The 18,420-nt window shown below is 38.8% G+C and overlaps 1 protein-coding gene and 2 non-coding genes across 3 annotated transcripts; 1 reads left to right on the top strand and 2 right to left on the bottom strand.

Moving 5' to 3' along the window:
• Positions 1 to 475: 475 nt before the first annotated feature.
• On the bottom strand, positions 476 to 16,142 carry LOC144530313 (plexin domain-containing protein 1-like). Its single transcript, XM_078269825.1, has 14 exons — positions 16,028 to 16,142; positions 6,299 to 6,465; positions 5,876 to 6,019; positions 3,451 to 3,520; positions 3,204 to 3,326; positions 3,009 to 3,127; positions 2,820 to 2,919; positions 2,618 to 2,713; positions 2,416 to 2,497; positions 1,615 to 1,675; positions 1,406 to 1,526; positions 1,224 to 1,259; positions 988 to 1,145; positions 476 to 879 (listed from the first exon to the last, which is right to left on the bottom strand). Exons 1-14 carry the CDS (start codon positions 16,104 to 16,106, stop codon positions 766 to 768), a joined length of 1,470 nt encoding a protein of 489 aa, XP_078125951.1. The 5' UTR covers positions 16,107 to 16,142; the 3' UTR covers positions 476 to 765.
• On the bottom strand, positions 3,950 to 4,021 carry trnac-gca (transfer RNA cysteine (anticodon GCA)). Its single transcript has one exon. It is a non-coding gene; the product is annotated as a tRNA-Cys (tRNA).
• A 2,186-nt stretch (positions 16,143 to 18,328) lies between the features above and the next one.
• On the top strand, positions 18,329 to 18,400 carry trnac-gca (transfer RNA cysteine (anticodon GCA)). Its single transcript has one exon. It is a non-coding gene; the product is annotated as a tRNA-Cys (tRNA).
• The last annotated feature ends 20 nt before the right edge of the window (positions 18,401 to 18,420 follow it).

Consider the following 18,420-nt stretch of genomic DNA (forward strand, 5'->3'; position numbering starts at 1 on the left):
GCATGCAACATGTCTGTCCTCGTCCCATCTGTTCACGCATAGCAAACTCATGCGATCATCTTTATTGATGCAGGTTTTGGGGGCTTTACCAATCCAGTGTTCTCAAATCAAATTTTTACACATCTGCCACGTTACTGCATCATGTCCTACTTGACGTCCATATGATGGGTTAGAATGACGCCTGCTGACCAAAGAGCTGTACTGTCTCTGTACTGTATCCCCATATATATAGCCTATATAACATTTTCTTTTGGGGATTTTCACCCGTATTATGTACAGCATTAAGTACTGCTGAATCTGACATAACAACAAAAAAGCCTTGCAAGCTGAAGTACTTATCATGAACTGTGCAGTATGTTCTTGTAAAACAAAAAGTGGAGCTTAAAATAATCAGCTTCACCATCAAAAGAAACAGGAACTGAAACTGAAGCATGCCCAGATATTTATTTGTCTGATTTAAAACAGCATAGTTTATGTATTTTATTTAAGATTTGTCAACCTTGTGGCATGCATTTGCAGTCACATTATATAGGCCTACAGTTTTTTTTAAAAGGGAGACAGAGATATACATTTCTAATGAAATATTTCAATATCATATAACATTCAGCTATAATCTACACAAACTGTTGCAACAATTGCACCTTTTTACAATGGAGTCATGAACTGAATGTAAAAGTTGAAATGGCTTCGGACAAATGTATATATTTTGAACATTTGTAGAAATCAGTTCAATGCAAATATTTATCCACATTTCCAACCATCACTTCAACATGGCCCATCTTCAACAATGCTGTCTTTTTCATGACCTTCTCCTTCCACTTCTGTGTAACCAGGTTGTTGCTTCTGAAACTTCAAGGACGGCCAGTAGTTGTTGCGTCGCTAACAAGCACAGAAAATTACATTTGATGTGATGTTTGATGTGGATGTGTGTAATTAAAGCACACCTGGCTCTTGTCAGGGCAGGTGTAGGACCCATTCAGTGCTCACCTGGATGAGGTAAAGTGGTGATGCAGCAGTAGGATGGTAGTTGATGTAAAGAGCTACCAGTATCAGAGCCAAAAGTAACACCAGCGCAGCTGCTATTCCAGCTATTACTCCAGTGTTAGCCAACCCATCACTCTTGGTTGAAGAATCTGTCCTCACATCTGTATTAAAGATGAAGTCCCATAATTATATCCCTTCATAAAGCTTAACTATAATGGCTCTTACAATTATGAACTCACCATTGCCAGTCTTAAATATATGATGTTTGGTCTTATCTGAAAGAAGACGGAAAGCAGTCATTTCCATACCTATTTCATGGCTAAATCTATTTTTATTGAGTGAGCAACAACATGTGGTGAAATACTGCATACCTTATACTGCAATGTATATTGTACTGACACAAAAAATAGCTCAGCCTCACCGTCACTTTCACAGCCTTGTTGTCGAGGAGTCAATGAGGTCACTTCCTTGATCTCTGGTGTGATAGCAGAACCAGTGGAGCTGTCGACCCTGGAGTAATCCTCACAGGTTGCATTTTTGCTCTGCCATATACAATAATACAATATAATACATGCATGAGTCTGAAAAATGGGAAATAAGCAGATATTCATTCTTGATGTCCAGCAATACCTCTTCTGAACAGGCGTAGTCCAACCATTCTTGTCTGTGTCTATCCATGCCATCTGAACACCTAATACACACAATATCGTATAAGGTTAAAAGGCCAGACACTGAAAGCAGTATTTTTTCATGCACTGGTCAATTTTGAGATTTTGGGCTATTTTGTCTTTTTTCAGACTAGTGGAAAGAAAACAACCAAAATACATATCTGGGTTTATTTTACAATACTCAATCAATTTGTGGCTGTATATTTCTCCTAAAGGTAAGATATAAGGATGCTTAGGATTTGATTAAATATTGTGTCTGTAAATAGTGGCTTCCAATAAGAATGCATGGAGTTTTACAATACATATCTTCAAAGGCCATTTTCTCCAAATGAGTTTGTTCTCACAGGTCCAGAAATCTCCACTTCAGTAACACTTACAAACTCCAAACTTTCCAGTTTTATTCTTATGTATATTCTGAAGATTTTTACAGATGGCTTGTTCATATATAATTCAGAGCCATATTTATATAACATTTTATTCCAACAAAATGAAACAAGAATTTTGAGCCTGGCTTTATTTATATTCAGATCTGTGTTCTGGGAAAGTATACAAATTAGTACATATTTGATTAGATACTACCTCATTTGCATATTCAAACACAACATTTCAAAAAACTTGTAATATGAAAAAAAATTGCCTTAATGTTCGTAATCAACTGGTGAAGCTTCATGGTGGTGTCTATTGGTTACTTTTTTTTTTTTTACTCTATTCACCTTTAAAAACTGCAATAAGAACATTTGGGCGACGTTAATGTCCCACTCACCTCTGGAGTACATTGCACCAGCTACAACCAGAGGTTTGGTTGGATGACAGGCAGAGCTCACAGCTGTCATGCTGCAGGCAGGCTGAACAGAGAGAAAGAGACAATCAAGAAAACTGAAGTTTTAGGGTTTGAGTGTTGATGCATTCTAACATATTGAGTAGTGAAACTAATCCTTTATTGATGATAGATATGGATCACTTACTAGGCAGTGGAGTGAACTCAACAGCAGAGTAGCTGGTGACCTTTGTAGTGTCTATCTCAACCCGATGGTACTCATAAATCGTCCGCTGTTGGGCATCTTTGTTAGAGATATCACAGGGTTAAATACCTGAAGGGTTTCACAAGACTCTCTGAAGACTGATTATGTCTTTTGGTGGCAGACAGACATAAACATTATTGCTGACCTTGTGATTGAGGAGAAGGTGGCATGACCATGAAGGCATCAGACACACCGACCTTTACTGGATGCTCAGCTGAACCCATCACATCTAATGACAGAGGTATCTGATAAACCGACAAAAAGAGGAATCACTTATGCATGCAGCAATAAGGAAGATAACTAAATTAAAGCACAGAGCAGAGGTGTGTCTCACATCTCGGTAGCTGAACGTGATGGTTCCTGTTTTGTAAAGGGCAACCTGAAACGTGAAGGCGCCTCCTGACTCTTTTCCTGGGAGTCTGACCCGCTCCCACTGGACCACAAACACCTCACCTGAAGACAGTAAATGTCAAACAGGAGTCTGACAAGTGATCAGACAATCGTGTTCAAATATCAGGTGCCATCTTACCATTATCCAGGTATTGCACAGTAGATTCTTTGGAGTAGCTGGGGTCAAAATTAGCCATTAGGGGGGCGATGTACTGTGTTGTGGTCAGCATACGGTGAGTAATGTCCCCTGTGAAGATGAACCCTGAAAATGGCCAGATGGAAATATACATAAGGCATTAAGTAGTATGATTTCCAAAAGCACTTATCTGCTCTAAACATAAAGCAGGAAAGGTCACTTGAACATATGTTATAAAATCAAAAAGTACCTCCAGTTGCTATGGTAATCTGCCTCAAGTAATGTCCATAAAAAGGAAAGTCAAACGAAAGGGCAACTCTCTGCAGAGTAGAGATAGTCAGACAGAGAAAGAAACAGAAATTGAGGTTATGTTTTGAGTTGCTATTCTACGGTACTAAGCCTCCTGAAAAGGCTTACTTGTCTGGTAAAAGCTGTTTTTGAACGGTCATTTTCTTATAAAACACCACTCTTACTCATTTAGTTACTCCACCTCCTGTATGTTCAGACTTTAAAGTTATAGTCCACAGACAAGGGATTTACAGGAATTGATGCTGCAAGTAATCCAGTGTTAGTGTGTGTACTATGTAAATGATATTAACTTGACAGTTAACTATCCTACAGCCATTTCAGAGCAATTCCTCACCACTTACAACCACTATTGCCAAATGAATCTGGACTGAAATCTTCAGAATTATAACCGTATTCAATATCATTCAGACTACATGAATGTCCAGTTTTTTCTGAAAATGAGGGGGCACTCGGATTTGAACCGGGGACCTCTTGATCTGCAGTCAAATGCTCTACCACTGAGCTATACCCCCATGCCTATATGGCATATTTTTATCATAATATATTGTTTATACAGGGACAGGCACTTGTGTACACTAGCAGGCTCTGTCTCGGACTCCCAAGCAGCCAATCCAGGATTAACATTTCCCTCAGCATGCAGTCTGATGTAACTATATTGCAATGATCTAGTTAAAACATAGACACAACTTGGCTGTATAGGAGCAGGTCATTGAGGTAACCGGGTGTGTACTTCTCAAAACAGATATTCTGCTAAATAACTGAGATCCAAAACACCATGATTCACTTTTAAAATCCACATTATCAGTCTCAAGATCAAAAGAGCAAATTGGAAAACGGTCCTTGCTGTAACCATTGATAAAAATGATAACCCTCAACTAGCTTTAGCTGTATAATATTATACTAAAAACATTCATTCAACAATGTATAATCTGATGTAAGAACTGTTGCTTCTCCAACTATGTAACCTGGATTGAATGTTTCTATAAAGCCAAAGTACTTTCTTTCCACTTTCCTGTACCTGATCCACCACATCTTTCCATATTAAAGTGAGATGTATGTATTACCCAGGTGCCAGGTGTTGGACAATAGAGGTCAAAACTGGAGCGGTGTTGACAGGCTCTGGCAGGCCTGTAGTTCTTGGCATTTCCCAGTCCCTTAGCTTCCCTAGCAGTGTTACCATATGTTTCAGACTGAACTACATGCTGAAATTTTCAGGATTTTCTCTTTGACAAATGTTGTTTGTGTACTTGTATTTTCTACAGTGTTCAACTTTTGCACTTCATTTTTACCAAAGACATAGAAGAGATGAGTTGGATGTTTTTTGCACTTTTACATCAAATTATCTCCTGGTTTGTTCTTATTCACATAAAACATGTAGAAACAAATTTGGAGAGTCAGTAAATGTGAACTTGTAATTGCTGCTGCATTGCAGTTTATTGCACTCTACTAGTGTGTATTTGCATAGAAAGTTAATACAACAGGGTTATCATTTCAAAGTCTTTAAATGCAGCTGTGCAATATGTAGGGGGCACCCAGAGTTGAACGGTGGACCACTTGAGCTACACCCCCCATTGACAAGAGTTGCTCATTAATAGTCTCATAAATGACTATATGGATAAAGGTTTAAAATAACCTTTTAACACAAGTTAACATAAGTGAGTACATCCACTTAGGAAAAAAAATCCGGATTGGCTATTTGACTAGTAAACAAAGAATAATCTTTGTCACAGAAACAACACAGATTTATATAGGGGGTACCCAGAATTCAACTGGGGACCTGCAACTTGATCTGCAATCAAATACTTTACTACTGAGCTATACCCACTATAAGGGACCAGCTTTTTTTGATAGCCTAGTAATTAACCATTTGAATAAATAAAATATATAAATGTCTTGGACATAAGAAAGATAAATTTTGCCATTAAAGAAGCATTTTTGAACTGGTGTGCATGAGCAGAGAGGATTCCAACTTCATTTAAACCTTTCACAATTTAATAGTAATGCAATGTGCATGCAGCATATTTTTATAATATAGGGGACACCCAGAGTTGAAGAGGGGACCTCTTGATCTGCAGTCAAATGCTCTGCCACTGAGATATACCCCCTAACAACAGGGCCCAACACTGCATATTTATCGTGTTGTAAATGACCATATGGATGAAATGTCAACTAATCCCACCTAGATTTGATCTGTAGTCAAATGTTCCACCACTGAGCTACACCCTCTACAAATTTCACCCATTTCTTATTGGTGGCCTGGTAAATTACAATATGAATTCCAACTGTGTTTTTACTTTTTTTGTTTTTACTAATAACCTACAAAAGAAGTAAGAAAGGGAATGTATTTTTTTATGTGTGAGACTCACCACAGCCTGTTTGTATGAATTTGACAGAATGCCATGAACTCTAACTTGGCCATGTCGGACGTCACTCATGTCTACCCATAGTTCTCGTGTGCGCTGGTCTTCTGGGCCAAAGCTACGCCATGTGTAATACTTCCCAGAATCCTCCTTCCACACAAGAAAAACACAGAGGATCAGAACTGGTAATGGTGTGACAGTGTTTAGGGAGGGTGTCCTACAGGAATCAAAAGTTCACTCTGTACATGGTTAAATCATATGCTGTCATACTTCTCAAAGTGAGTGGAAACAAGGAAACTCAATTTCCACAAGAGGACAGTGTTTAATTCCAACTAAAACAAATAGAACACGTCAAAAGCCAAAAGCCAAAAGCCAAATAAATGCCACAAACCATTACAGTCATAAGAAACACTGTGGGTCAGCTCTCACCACTACACGTGTCATGTTGTCTGGCAGGGTGTTGATGGTTAGACCTCCACCCGGGACCGCCCTGCTGATCCTAGCGGGGCCTGAAGATGACCCCTGGGCTCTGCGAGGATGACTGTCGCCTCCAATTGAGTCTTCATGCTGCTGTGAGATCACACTGTACCAAATGTCTGTCCAAAATAATGAATATCAGGTTAGTATGTTGTGCTGGTCATTAGGGGATGTCATGATATAAGCACTTGCATCTTTCTTTTATGCCAACGGAAATTCCGATTCCACTGAAAAAAAGAGAACCACTGTCTCAATTAATGATGTGTTAGTATGTTGTGCTGGTCATTGTAGGATGTCATGATATAAGCACTTGCATCTTTCTTTTATGCCAACGGAAATCCTGAATCCACTGAAAAGAAGAGAACCACTGTCTCGATGAATGATGTTTACAGTTGTGGTTCAGTAATCAGCCACTCACACACACACACACACACACACACACACACACACCAAATGAGCAATTAGAATTTGCTTTTGATATTGTCAGTCCTGGCCTTGTCAGTTAAAGCCATTGTTGAATGAAGATAGAAACAATAAAAAAAAAACATTTGGTGATGCTCTGAAGGAACTTTCAAATCCTACAAACAATATAAACCATATTTAGTAAGCAGACTGCGGTAGGTAGGCTTTGTTTAACAGTTCTGGGTGTTTTAATTGATGGCTTGTGTTTCTTCAAGTAACATATTGAAAGTCACATATTCCTAGTTGATGTTAGGAGATTATTTTAGCACCACTGTATAATCTATATTTGGATTGGTTTTTAATGTATGAAGGACAACAAGTGTTTCTGTTTAAGCCATTTATTTACTCGGCACACATTCAGGGCAAAGGTAGATGATAAGACTTGACGGGTTTTTTCACGCACAACCATAGGATTTCTCCTCTGACTCGTGAGGACAGAGGGCCCTCATGTTGCTGCCTCAGGCCAGCCAGGACAAAGGAAATGCGTGGGACTTATAGAGTAGGCCGTGATTAGTAGTGAGTAAAGTCAGGTGAGTTTGGACCATGATTGGGAATGAATGAAGTCAGGTGAGTCGATGCCATGAAAGTGGGCGGAGGGTCACTGAATAGTATGACTCTATTGTACAACCACACTGTGGTTTTCACTGTGGAAAATGCATGTCTGCTGGTACACGAATACTTGGATGTGGACTTATGGACATCTTGGTCCTTGCATAACCTTGATCACTGGTACAGCTGTACATTTGGAGCCTAACTGTGTTGACTAAGCTTCTAAGAGTCATTTATGTTGGCCGTTGACATAGCAGAGGCAATTTATAGGCTTAGAAAGCTTTGAGGATTTTTTTGCTTTATAGTCTGCAGAAATGTTAAACTAAGTAACTGATCATCAGTTTAATCAGCTGGATATACATAGGCTAATTTATTAAATGCTTAGTTATTAAATATTTTCCTTGTTTTATGATGAACTATAAGCATATGTTGTTATAGACTTGCTGTTTTTTAAATAAACTTGCATTGTTGTCTTTTTATATATATATCACTTCAAAGTATTAATATATAAATGTAGATGCACTGATATGATACATGCTACATGTAGGGGGCACCCAGAAATTAACTGGGGACCTCTTGCTATGCAGTCAAATCCTCTGCCACTGAACTATACCCCCTATGACAACAAATGGGGTTAGTATCTTAGTGATAGTCTCATAAATTAATAAATAAATGGTAATAATAAATATCTTCCAGTGAATACACCATACATGCATATGTACACTTTCAGATTGAATTCCATTCTGGCTTCGACATGTAAATAGCCAGTAAGTGTGAGTAGGCTATATATGGTCAAAAAATACATTCTAAGAAGACTGCAATTCCAGCTAAATTCAAAAATAGATTTGGCTTTCACAAAACAACTCTGCTCCACTCTGTGTTACAAATACAATGTTTGCTTGAACGTTATGTAAAAATGTTTTGTTTGTGTTGAAAGATTTCCATACTTCCTCGATTTCCACAAGCCAGTTGATAAAAAGTGTATGTGTACTCATAAAAAACATTCAAGACTTCATAATGAGAGACAAATGTATAACATATACAGGGTAAGGACTATTTATTGTTTTAAAGGTTAACAAGGCATTCAAGGCATGACTAAATTAAGGTGACCTTATTTTGGAGACATTTTAAATGTTATTGAACAATATTCAGACCTCACTTAAAACATTTGACTCCCAAATTGCTGGCAGCTTGTTTATTATCTATTTCCAGGTGCTAAGGTAGGATCATATAATACATTTAGACAGTGCTGGAAGAAGTACTCAGATCTTTTACTTGAGTAAAATATCAATACCACAGTAAAGGTCCTGCATTCAAAGTCTTACTTAAGTAAAAGTACAAAAGTATTGGCATCAAAATACCCTTAAAGTACCAAAAATAAAATCCCTCATTATGCCAAATTGCGCATTTAAGAATAATATATATCAATGGCGTTCATGTGTAAATATCACTATGTTGCAGCTGGTAAAGATGGTTCTACTACTAGGCGTACTTTGTATATTGTTTAATCCATTATGATACATCATAATTTATTAGCTGATTTATATTTTGTATTAATAATCTGTGCAAAATAACTAGTAGCCTAACTAATGGTATCAAATAAATGTAGAAAAACAATAGAGTAGAAGTATAAAGAAGCATAATATGGAAATGCTCAAGCAAAGTACCTCAAAATTGTACTCAAGTAGGTAACAGTACTTTGAGTAATCCACTGCTGCATTTAGAGGGTGAATTTTTCCACATAAAACATCTTTATTCAGCTAAGGATGTTTAGAAAATAGAGCTAAGTGACAGAAGCATGCCAGATCATTATTCAAGTAATAATAGTATCTATCTATCTATCTATCTATCTACAGTCAGGTCCATAAATATTGGGACATCGACACAATTTCAATCTTTTTGGCTCTATACACCACCACAATGGAGTTGAAATGAAACGAACAAGATGTGCTTTAACTGCAGACTTTCAGCTTTAATTTGAGGGTATTTACATCCAAATCAGGTGAACGGTGTAGGAATTACAACAGTTTGTATATGTGCCTCCCACTTTTTAAGGGACCAAAAGTAATGGGACAGATTAACAATCATAAATCAAACTTTCACTTTTTAATACTTGGTTGCAAATCCTTTGCATTCAATTACAGCCTGAAGTCTGGAACGCATAGACATCACCAGACGCTGGGTTTCATCCCTGGTGATGCTCTGCCAGGCCTCTACTGCAACTGTCTTCAGTTCCTGCTTGTTCTTGGGGCATTTTCCCTTCAGTTTTGTCTTCAGCAAGTGAAATGCATGCTCAATCAGATTCATGTCAGGTGATTGACTTGGCCATTGCATAACATTCCACTTCTTTCCCTTAAAAGACTCTTTGGTTGCTTTCGCAGTATGCTTCGGGTCATTGTCCATCTGCACTGTGAGCGCCGTCCAATGAGTTCTGAAGCATTTGGCTGAATATGAGCAGATAATATTGCCTGAAACACTTCAGAATTCATCCTGCTGCTTTTGTCAGCAGTCACATCATCAATAAATACAAGAGAACCAGTTCCATTGGCAGCCATACATGCCCACGCCATGACACTACCACCACCATACTTCACTGATGAGGTGGTATGCTTTGGATCATGAGCAGTTCCTTTCCTTCTCCATACTCTTCTCTTCCCATCACTCTGGTACAAGTTGATCTTTGTCTCATCTGTCCATAGGATGTTGTTCCAGAAATGTGAAGGCTTTTTTTAGATGTTGTTTGGCAAACTCTAATCTGGCCTTCCTGTTTGTTGAGAGCTCACCAATGGTTTACATCTTGTAGTGAACCCTCTGTATTCACTCTGGTGAAGTCTTCTCTTGATTGTTGACTTTGACACACATACACCTACCTCCTGGAGAGTGTTCTTGATCTGGCCAACTGTTGTGAAGGGTGTTTTTCTTCACCAGGGAAAGTATTCTTCGGTCATCCACCACAGTTGTTTTCCGTGGTCTTCCGGGTCTTTTGGTGTTGCTGAGCTCACGGTGCGTTCTTTCTTTTTAAGAATGTTCCAAACAGTTGATTTGGCCACACCTAATGTTTTTGCTATCTCTCTAATGGGTTTGTTTAGATTTTTCAGCCTAATGATGGCTTGCTTCACTGATAGTGACAGCTCTTTGGATCTCATATTGAGAGTTGACAGCAACAGATTCCAAATGTAAATAGCACACTTGAAATGAACTCTGGACCTTTTATCTGCTCCTTGTAAATGGAATAATGAGGGAATAACACACACCTGGCCATGGAACAGCTGAGCAGCCAGTTGTCCCATTACTTTTGGTCCCTTAAAAAGTGGGAGGCACATATACAAACTGTTGTACTTCCTACACCGTTCACCTGATTTGGATGTAAATACCCTCAAATTAAAGCTGAAAGTCTGCAGTTAAAGCACATCTTGTTCGTTTCATTTCAACTCCATTGTGGTGGTGTATAGAGCCAAAAAGATTAGAATTGTGTCGATGTCCCAATATTTATGGACCTGACTGTATCTATCTATCTATAATCTGGAATATTACGGTGATTCGCGGGTTTTTAGGTACAATACGGTACACGGAAGTGACGTCACACAGCAGCCTATAAATACCCCGAGACTGCGCTCTCCTTTCGCGGAGTGTCTCATCTAACCCTAAATCAGTGCGACCTCCTGTCCTTAACGTTTGCTGTTTTTTTGTTTCTGGCTTTCAGTGAACGACAGGAGGTATTTGAAGCGGCGCTGGCAACTTTTACGAACAAAAAAGCCAAGATAAACACTCCGTCGTGTTCGGTTTCCCGTCCGAAACACCGTGAATGTCCTGCCGTGGTCAGCTTGGCTGCCGCGAAGAGTTCGTCTCTACTGCTCCGGTGTTTTCATTTCGGGACTTGTTGATAACTGAGCAGATTAAAACTGAGCAGGGTGACTCTACCAGATCTTAAAGTGGTCCGGTTAGGAAGCCTATGCTCAAACACCTGTGAACCCTCAATCTTCACTGTTGTGCACGAAGTTTGCTTGCTCCCCAAATCATGCTACGGCTAGCTTAAATCAACAGCTAACGTTAGTTAACATTAGCAGCACTGGTACTGACCCGCCCCCCCTCAGCAGTCCCCAAAGTAACCGTTGAAATGTAAACACGTTGATGAAATATAGTATTTTAAAAGTTGTCAGGACTAAACGTGTTTGTCGTTCTGCTGCAGTACAACGTGGACTACAGCCATACACGCAGTTGAAGCAGTTTGAGTTGGAGGCCGCTAGCTCTAACTTTATTTACTGTAACGTTAACCCACTTTTAATCTGACACCTGCACTTGAAAGAGGAAGTTTGAGAAGCATTAACCATGGAAAAACATACTTTTACACGATTTGTGCCATGTTCCTCCACTGAGCTAAAGCCACCTGTATAAAAGTGTGTGCTCTCGTCGAACACACCAGATTCAAATCAATTCTAATGACATCTTAAAAACTCCCATGCAATGCATTCATTTCGTGGGTCTTGATTTCAAGATTTGATTTGAAAATGATCAAGCAGATTTTTGTTTGTTTAATGCTTGATGTAAAATAATAAATCATCCCAGACTGAGTAAAGATGAACTGGGGGTAAAGTAATTAAAAGTGTGTGAGTGCACATTCTGCAAACTCAAAGAGTTTGTAATAACTTACTGAGGGATGCGGCCGCTGTAACTCACAGGTGTGTGAAAAAGATAGCATTATGATAAAACTGAACTCCACCTCCAATCAAACCCACATTATACTACAAGGTGTCGTCTGTGGTGTTGTCAAAATGGACATGAAAAGACACCACAGACTGACCTGTCCCATGATTAAGCCAGCTGCTTTGAATTCAGCCACTTTATACATGTTTTCTAAGCCTGAAAAGACAACAGCGAACTCCCACGGGTGCAGACATACCTCCCACTCCCTCTCCCACTTTTACTAGCCTATGCAAATGAGAACATTAACAGACTAGAACTTAATCCTTCTTGTTTGTTAAACAGAAAGCAGTTAAAGCAGGGAGCCTCCGCTCAATTCAGGTCATTTGTCTTCACAAAAAACTGGAAAATCTGCAAGAAAACACATAAAAGAACATCAAATTTGAGGTATTTAGCTTAAAACAACTCCTTATGGGTGCCAGCACCCAGTGCAGCTCCTCTCATGCCATAAAATATTAGTTGACGTTGGTTTAATGCCTGCATTTCTGTCCTGATTGTGGGAGGAGAACAAAGGCCAGTTGGTCCCTCAGCTATGTCCTGTGCCAAACCCCCAGAGTTCAGACTGTGTGGGACATTGGCTGGTGATGCTTTTGACATCACTCTGCATTCACACAATTATAACACTGATGTCTTCCACAGCCGTCAAAACTACAATGCTTTAACAGGTTGCTAAAGTTACAGCCCAAATGTCTTGACATCATAGGAAGCTTATTGTATTTGTTCATTAGTGTTTCTTTCCACCCTTTGATTCAGTTAAGTGGTGCGTCAATGCATTCGTGACAGCTCATATATTAAGCCTAGATGTGTGATTGTTGAGCGCTGGATCCGCCCTGTTATGGCATCTATGAGAACAGAGAAGAAATGGTGCGCACACAGTTGTTGAGGTCTGCAGTGCAGCAGATAGGCTAAACATGTTTGGATTTATAAAAGCTAGGAGGGGTTGCAGATGCGAAATATGAAGCTGTGGCTTCTAATATCTAGTCAGGTCATTGGTCTCACAGCCAGTAGTATTGAAATCATCGGCAGATAACCAAAACAATGAAATGGAAGTCATATTGTCTATGCCGTCCAGGAGAAGCTGACAAAAACTCACTCTCCTCTGATCTATTTCCAATAGTTTGAGCTCTGCTCCTATACTGCTGGGTATCTTATAACAATTCATGGAAAATAGTACATTGTGAAAACTCTTACCATTCAGATTTTCTGGGTAATATTCAAATTGATCAATTGATTTCACAGTATAAATACTCATAAACATGAACAACACTGATATTTACACTTTATTGTAAGAATTGGACATTTTGGATCTTTTGGATGCCTCTGAAATATATTGATATTCCCTAAAGTCAATAATAACTGGGCTTGCGATTACATGAAAAATAGAAGTATATGCCCCCCATATTTATCTATTTGTAGAATGTTTAGAATTAAAGTAAGATTACTTATGACTGATTTAAATTGTGATTTGATATTTAGACGTTTGAGGTTTTCATTTTTTTTTTAATCTAATTACATTTACGGCTGCACAGTTTGTGTAGATTTAGCATTGATTTGTAATACTTGTCCTATCTTTTCAAAAATCTTCCCCCCCCCTCAAAAATATCCAATGAAAGAGGATTGCAACAGAATACCTAAGTGGTGAATCAAGATGGACCTGGTTTTGTTTGCTCTTCTTTTAGGAAAAGAGCAGGGTGGTGTGCAAAACAGCTAACCCATGCCTCACTGTACCAGATGGGTCAGTGGGTCAGAAAGTAAGAAAACTGTCATTGGTTAAAGCTGCCCCTGGACAAGAACACAGATGAGGGTTGCACAATTAAATATGTTTGTTTCAGGGTGTAAAAGTTTCAAAGGAATTTGAGGCAATGAGAGCAGCACTGAAGCAAAGGATGACAAGTATATGTAAAAAGCCCAGCGATGTAAAACAGGAACCACTTTCTGAAAAATTTAGGCAATGAAAGGGCAGATGTTCTGAACAGAAAACTGACCAAACCAAGCTACCAAACCACATTTAGTGGCCTTTTTCTGTTAGTGGTCAACTCAGAGCGGCCTCAGAGAACACACCCTTCCTGAGCAGAGACGTGTGGTTATATTGCAGATGGGCAACATTTTAGTTCAGTTCCAGTGAATGAATTTCATCCAGATAGCCAAGCCACTTTGGCCCTGGAGATTTAAAGAGTGCTTTATATTATAGAAAAGAAATCTGCATATTTAACTAAACTCCACCAACTTCATTATTAAATAGCTGGGAAGCTGGTAATGTGGTACATCTCTTAGTATGTTGGCCAGTAAATGAGCTGCTGACATACTACAGTCACACTTTCCCATATATTAATGCTTTGAGAGGAGCCTCCTTTAATAAATAACAAATTTAATTTATTTTAGGACATCCCTAAGAGGGTGCAATAAAGTCACATTTCACAATAAAATTATAAAGACATTCCAATGTTGGTCAAATCTTGTGAACAGCTAATGAGTGCACCGATTGCCTCACTCTTCTTCTGTTATGTTGAAACCAAATCTCTACATGGAAAAGCCAGAAACTTTATTTTTTGCTTTTCACGATCTGAAAAGATAAATAAAAGAAAAAAAAGACTGAGTTCAGACCAAAACCATTTCCCATTCCAACGCTGTTCCAAATTACAACATGATTCAAAGAGCAAGTTGCTCCGCTGCTGGCAGATCACTGATTTTGTTCTTGCTACTTTATTTTTCCTAAAACACAAGCATGTTTTGCTTATTACAAGTCAAATTGCAAATGACTTTTATAAAAAATAAAAGTCAAAAATAAAAGTCAATCTGGGATCCACAGACAATGACATCTTATCTATGATCCAATCTTACAACACAATCCTGTTCACTTTGTTTCTCATTTTTCCAGTTTAGCTCCAACATGTCTGGATCCGCTACAGGCTATTTGTTAAGCAAACTTCTCTGCAGGACAAGAGACGAGTGGCCAAACACTGAGGTCACTGACGGGTACACAATTCATTTTCAGCTTGGGGCTCTGTGTTTTTACAGTCTGCTTCAGATGGTGTAGATGGCTCCCTCAGGACCAAAGTCATTTTTAAAAACTGACCAGTATACACTGTTGAGTGACAAGGCAGATAAGAGCAAATTAGGCAAAGGAAATGAAGATAATGTTAGGTACAAATAGCTGACCCCTTATTTTGTAAGCACATATCGAAGCACCTCCTGCATATTAATGCTGTTTCCTCTGCAACACATTTCCCTCTACAGAAGAAGTCATGAAGAGTATTGGATGATTTAATGAGATGTAAGGATAAGGCAGGAGAGGAGTTGTAGAGAGTGACCAGTCAAATTCCTCAGAGCTATAAAAATAAATGAATATGAATGTCCCAAACACACATCACTCTGCGCCCCTTCACTTCCTAAAACGTGCCCTATATGGTAACTGATAAATCCACTCTCCAACAGCTCAGAAGCCTCCTCACATTTTCTGCCAGAGTCTAGCAGGGAGGCAAGGAGAAAAACAAAGTCTAGCCTATGTCTAATTTTAAACCTGGGACAGGCTGTTTGTGGGTTGTTGTTTAGACTCAGTCGCATGCTTGTGGAAGAGGGTAATTTTATTGTATACTAGGTCATTCAATTTTGTGCGTAAAATAAAGAAGGGCATGGCATGCCCATTTGCTGCTCCAGAAGAAGACTCTGAAGTTCTGTGGTTTACAGTGAGTTGAAATAGAAATAGTAGCACGCACACAACCTTATCATACAAAATAATAAATAAAAATGTACTAAAATATAAACTATTCCTTTAACTTAAGAACAAATGGACAGCTAATTAAGAAAAAACATTTGCAGGCAGAGTTTTAATTGCACATACTTCAAAACATGAAATGCCAATTGAGCAAAAGATAAACAGTGGAGAAGCTGCAAGACACTACACATGTAACCTTGTGTGACTGAAAATATTAAAGCAATGATGATGGAGAGAGAATACACACAGCTCACCTGTTTGTTGTTGAAGCCGAACTCTTGCCAGCTCTGTTTGGGAGAGACAGAGGAATAGCATCACCAAACTGAAACACATGTTGGCCAGAACAAAATAAAGGCTTTGTCTCAGCTCCTGTCTTCTTCTCCCTCCTCTTCTGCAAAAACAAGTTTTCTCTGAATCCCTCTTCCACCCGTTACTCTCTTCCTCCCTCCAGATCCCGCTCCCTCTCTCCACACACCCCTGATTCTGACTACACCCTCTCTCTCCTCCTCACTGTTGTTCATCCGTTGACAGGGATCAGTTGATGAGGCTTTGGAGCAGAAAGTCTATCATCTGCACCTTTATTTTATAAAATGAGACTATGTATTCCTCTGTTTGGGATTTAAAAATCCATCCATTCTCTGGAGTTTCACTGTCAGCAGTGTGAATGGCGCCTCCCTCTGTCCAAACCGGCTGCAAGGACTGAGAAATCTGACATTTGAAATTAGACATGGTGATCATGATGCTAACAATGCCAGGGCTAAAATCAGTGCTAGTTATGATATACATATATTCCATGTCAAGTCTGTTTATGACTCCTCAAAACATTGTGTCTCTACTCTAACAACAACATCCTTTTGTGGCCCACATGGAACAAAAAGGTCTCTTGTAGCTGCAGTTTAATTTCCAGTGGTTATGTAAAAGCCTTGTTTTTTTATGGCATGTAAAACTGACAAAACTCTAGGTTTACAAGCACCGTGGCTGACTCCACCACCTCTCTCAGCCACCACTTTCATCATTTCTATCTGCTCTGAGAACAAACACAGAATCCTTGGCAAAGAAAATTGCAGCTGAGCGTTTATTGGATTCACAGCTGGAAAGGCAATCAGTACCCCATCCCATAATGCAGACCATAAACACAGCAAACGTGGAAAGGTCATGCTGACTTTAAACAAACAATACACAGAGGTTTTCATCTCCTTTATATTTCCTTATTTTGTATTATTAGGACCGCTGGTATGTTATACTTATGAGCATATAGTGCAAGGATAATTATTTTTCATGAAGTGCACTGATGAGGTGAATCCAGATAAAAGCCAATACCTGGATAAAAAGCAGCAGATTAGTAAGGGAACAATTTGAACACTGAGATATGAATTACGTGCAAAAAAGGGCAACTTAATATGAAGATTTAGCTTGATTGATAGTAATCCCAATGTATGTATTGTCTTAAAAGAGTATGAGAGTATGATTGTTTAAGCAACATGCGTGTTCTTTATTCCATTGGTATATGATATGAAGTGCCAATGTTTTATAATATTTTTCTATTCCTACTTTATTGGTAAAACATATCTTGGGGCTCAAATGTGTCTATGAGAATAAGTTAGGTCTTAAGTTTTTTGACAGGACAAATTATCTGACGTCTGATGTTATCTGACATGTTTGTGCACTCTAGATCAGCTGCACTGTCAAACTAAAAAAAAACTAAAAAAACTCTCCTGGGAATTTAGACAGACATTGATACATAAAGTAGTTGGAAAAGTTTCACTACATAGAATGGTTTGAATGACCAAAAAGCCAGAGAAGGCCAGACCTTATAGTGTAAACATCCAGAGGGAACATGTTCACTTGATTAATCTGCTTGGGAGCAGCACGAATGATAGGCTACTCTGCTGCTTTACTGTAGATGTTTTTATATCTCTGTATTCACTAGACTAGGCATTATTATAAGTAGCCTAGGCTATGTGTCAACATACATGGCCGATAAAGTTAATTCGGATTATGATGTTTCCCATAAATACTTATTTGTAACCTAACCTAAGTCTCATTGTACCTAAGCCTAACCAAACCTTAATCATAGCGTTGTCACATCATAAAACCGATTTATAGTCGTCAGCCTTCATGTCTTTACAGTCTGTGGTGTCAACCATGGATGTAAGGCGCGGACAAATGACGTCATCTTTCCGTAAGGGCGTCAGATCCAAAACGCTTCATTCATCCATGTTCTGTTCATATGCTTCTGTTACATAGTTGTTTACGTTCTGTTAAACGACGTATTTGCATGCATATTTGACGTTTGATTTGGAGGATTTTTTTGTTGCTTTTAGTTAACTCGGAACATGTAACCACAAATGTAGGCTCATTTCTCCCCCTAGTGGTCAAAATAACGTTGTACATGTGAAATACCCATGGACGTATTAAGAGAAATAGCCTACCACTTAAATACTGCGACTGTCGAAAAAAATGTAATTGCGTTCAGTTGAAAGTCAATACGCAATACTATCTAAATCAGTTGTCTCATTATCAAATAACGAATATACCTCCACCGATGACTACAAGGGGGTATAGCTCAGTGGTAGAGCATTTGACTGCAGATCAAGAGGTCCCCGGTTCAAATCCGGATGCCCCCTAATTTTAGTTTCTTCTTTCT

Source organism: Sander vitreus, chromosome 15 (assembly GCF_031162955.1).
Source record: "Sander vitreus isolate 19-12246 chromosome 15, sanVit1, whole genome shotgun sequence".
Lineage (NCBI taxonomy): Eukaryota > Metazoa > Chordata > Actinopteri > Perciformes > Percidae > Sander > Sander vitreus.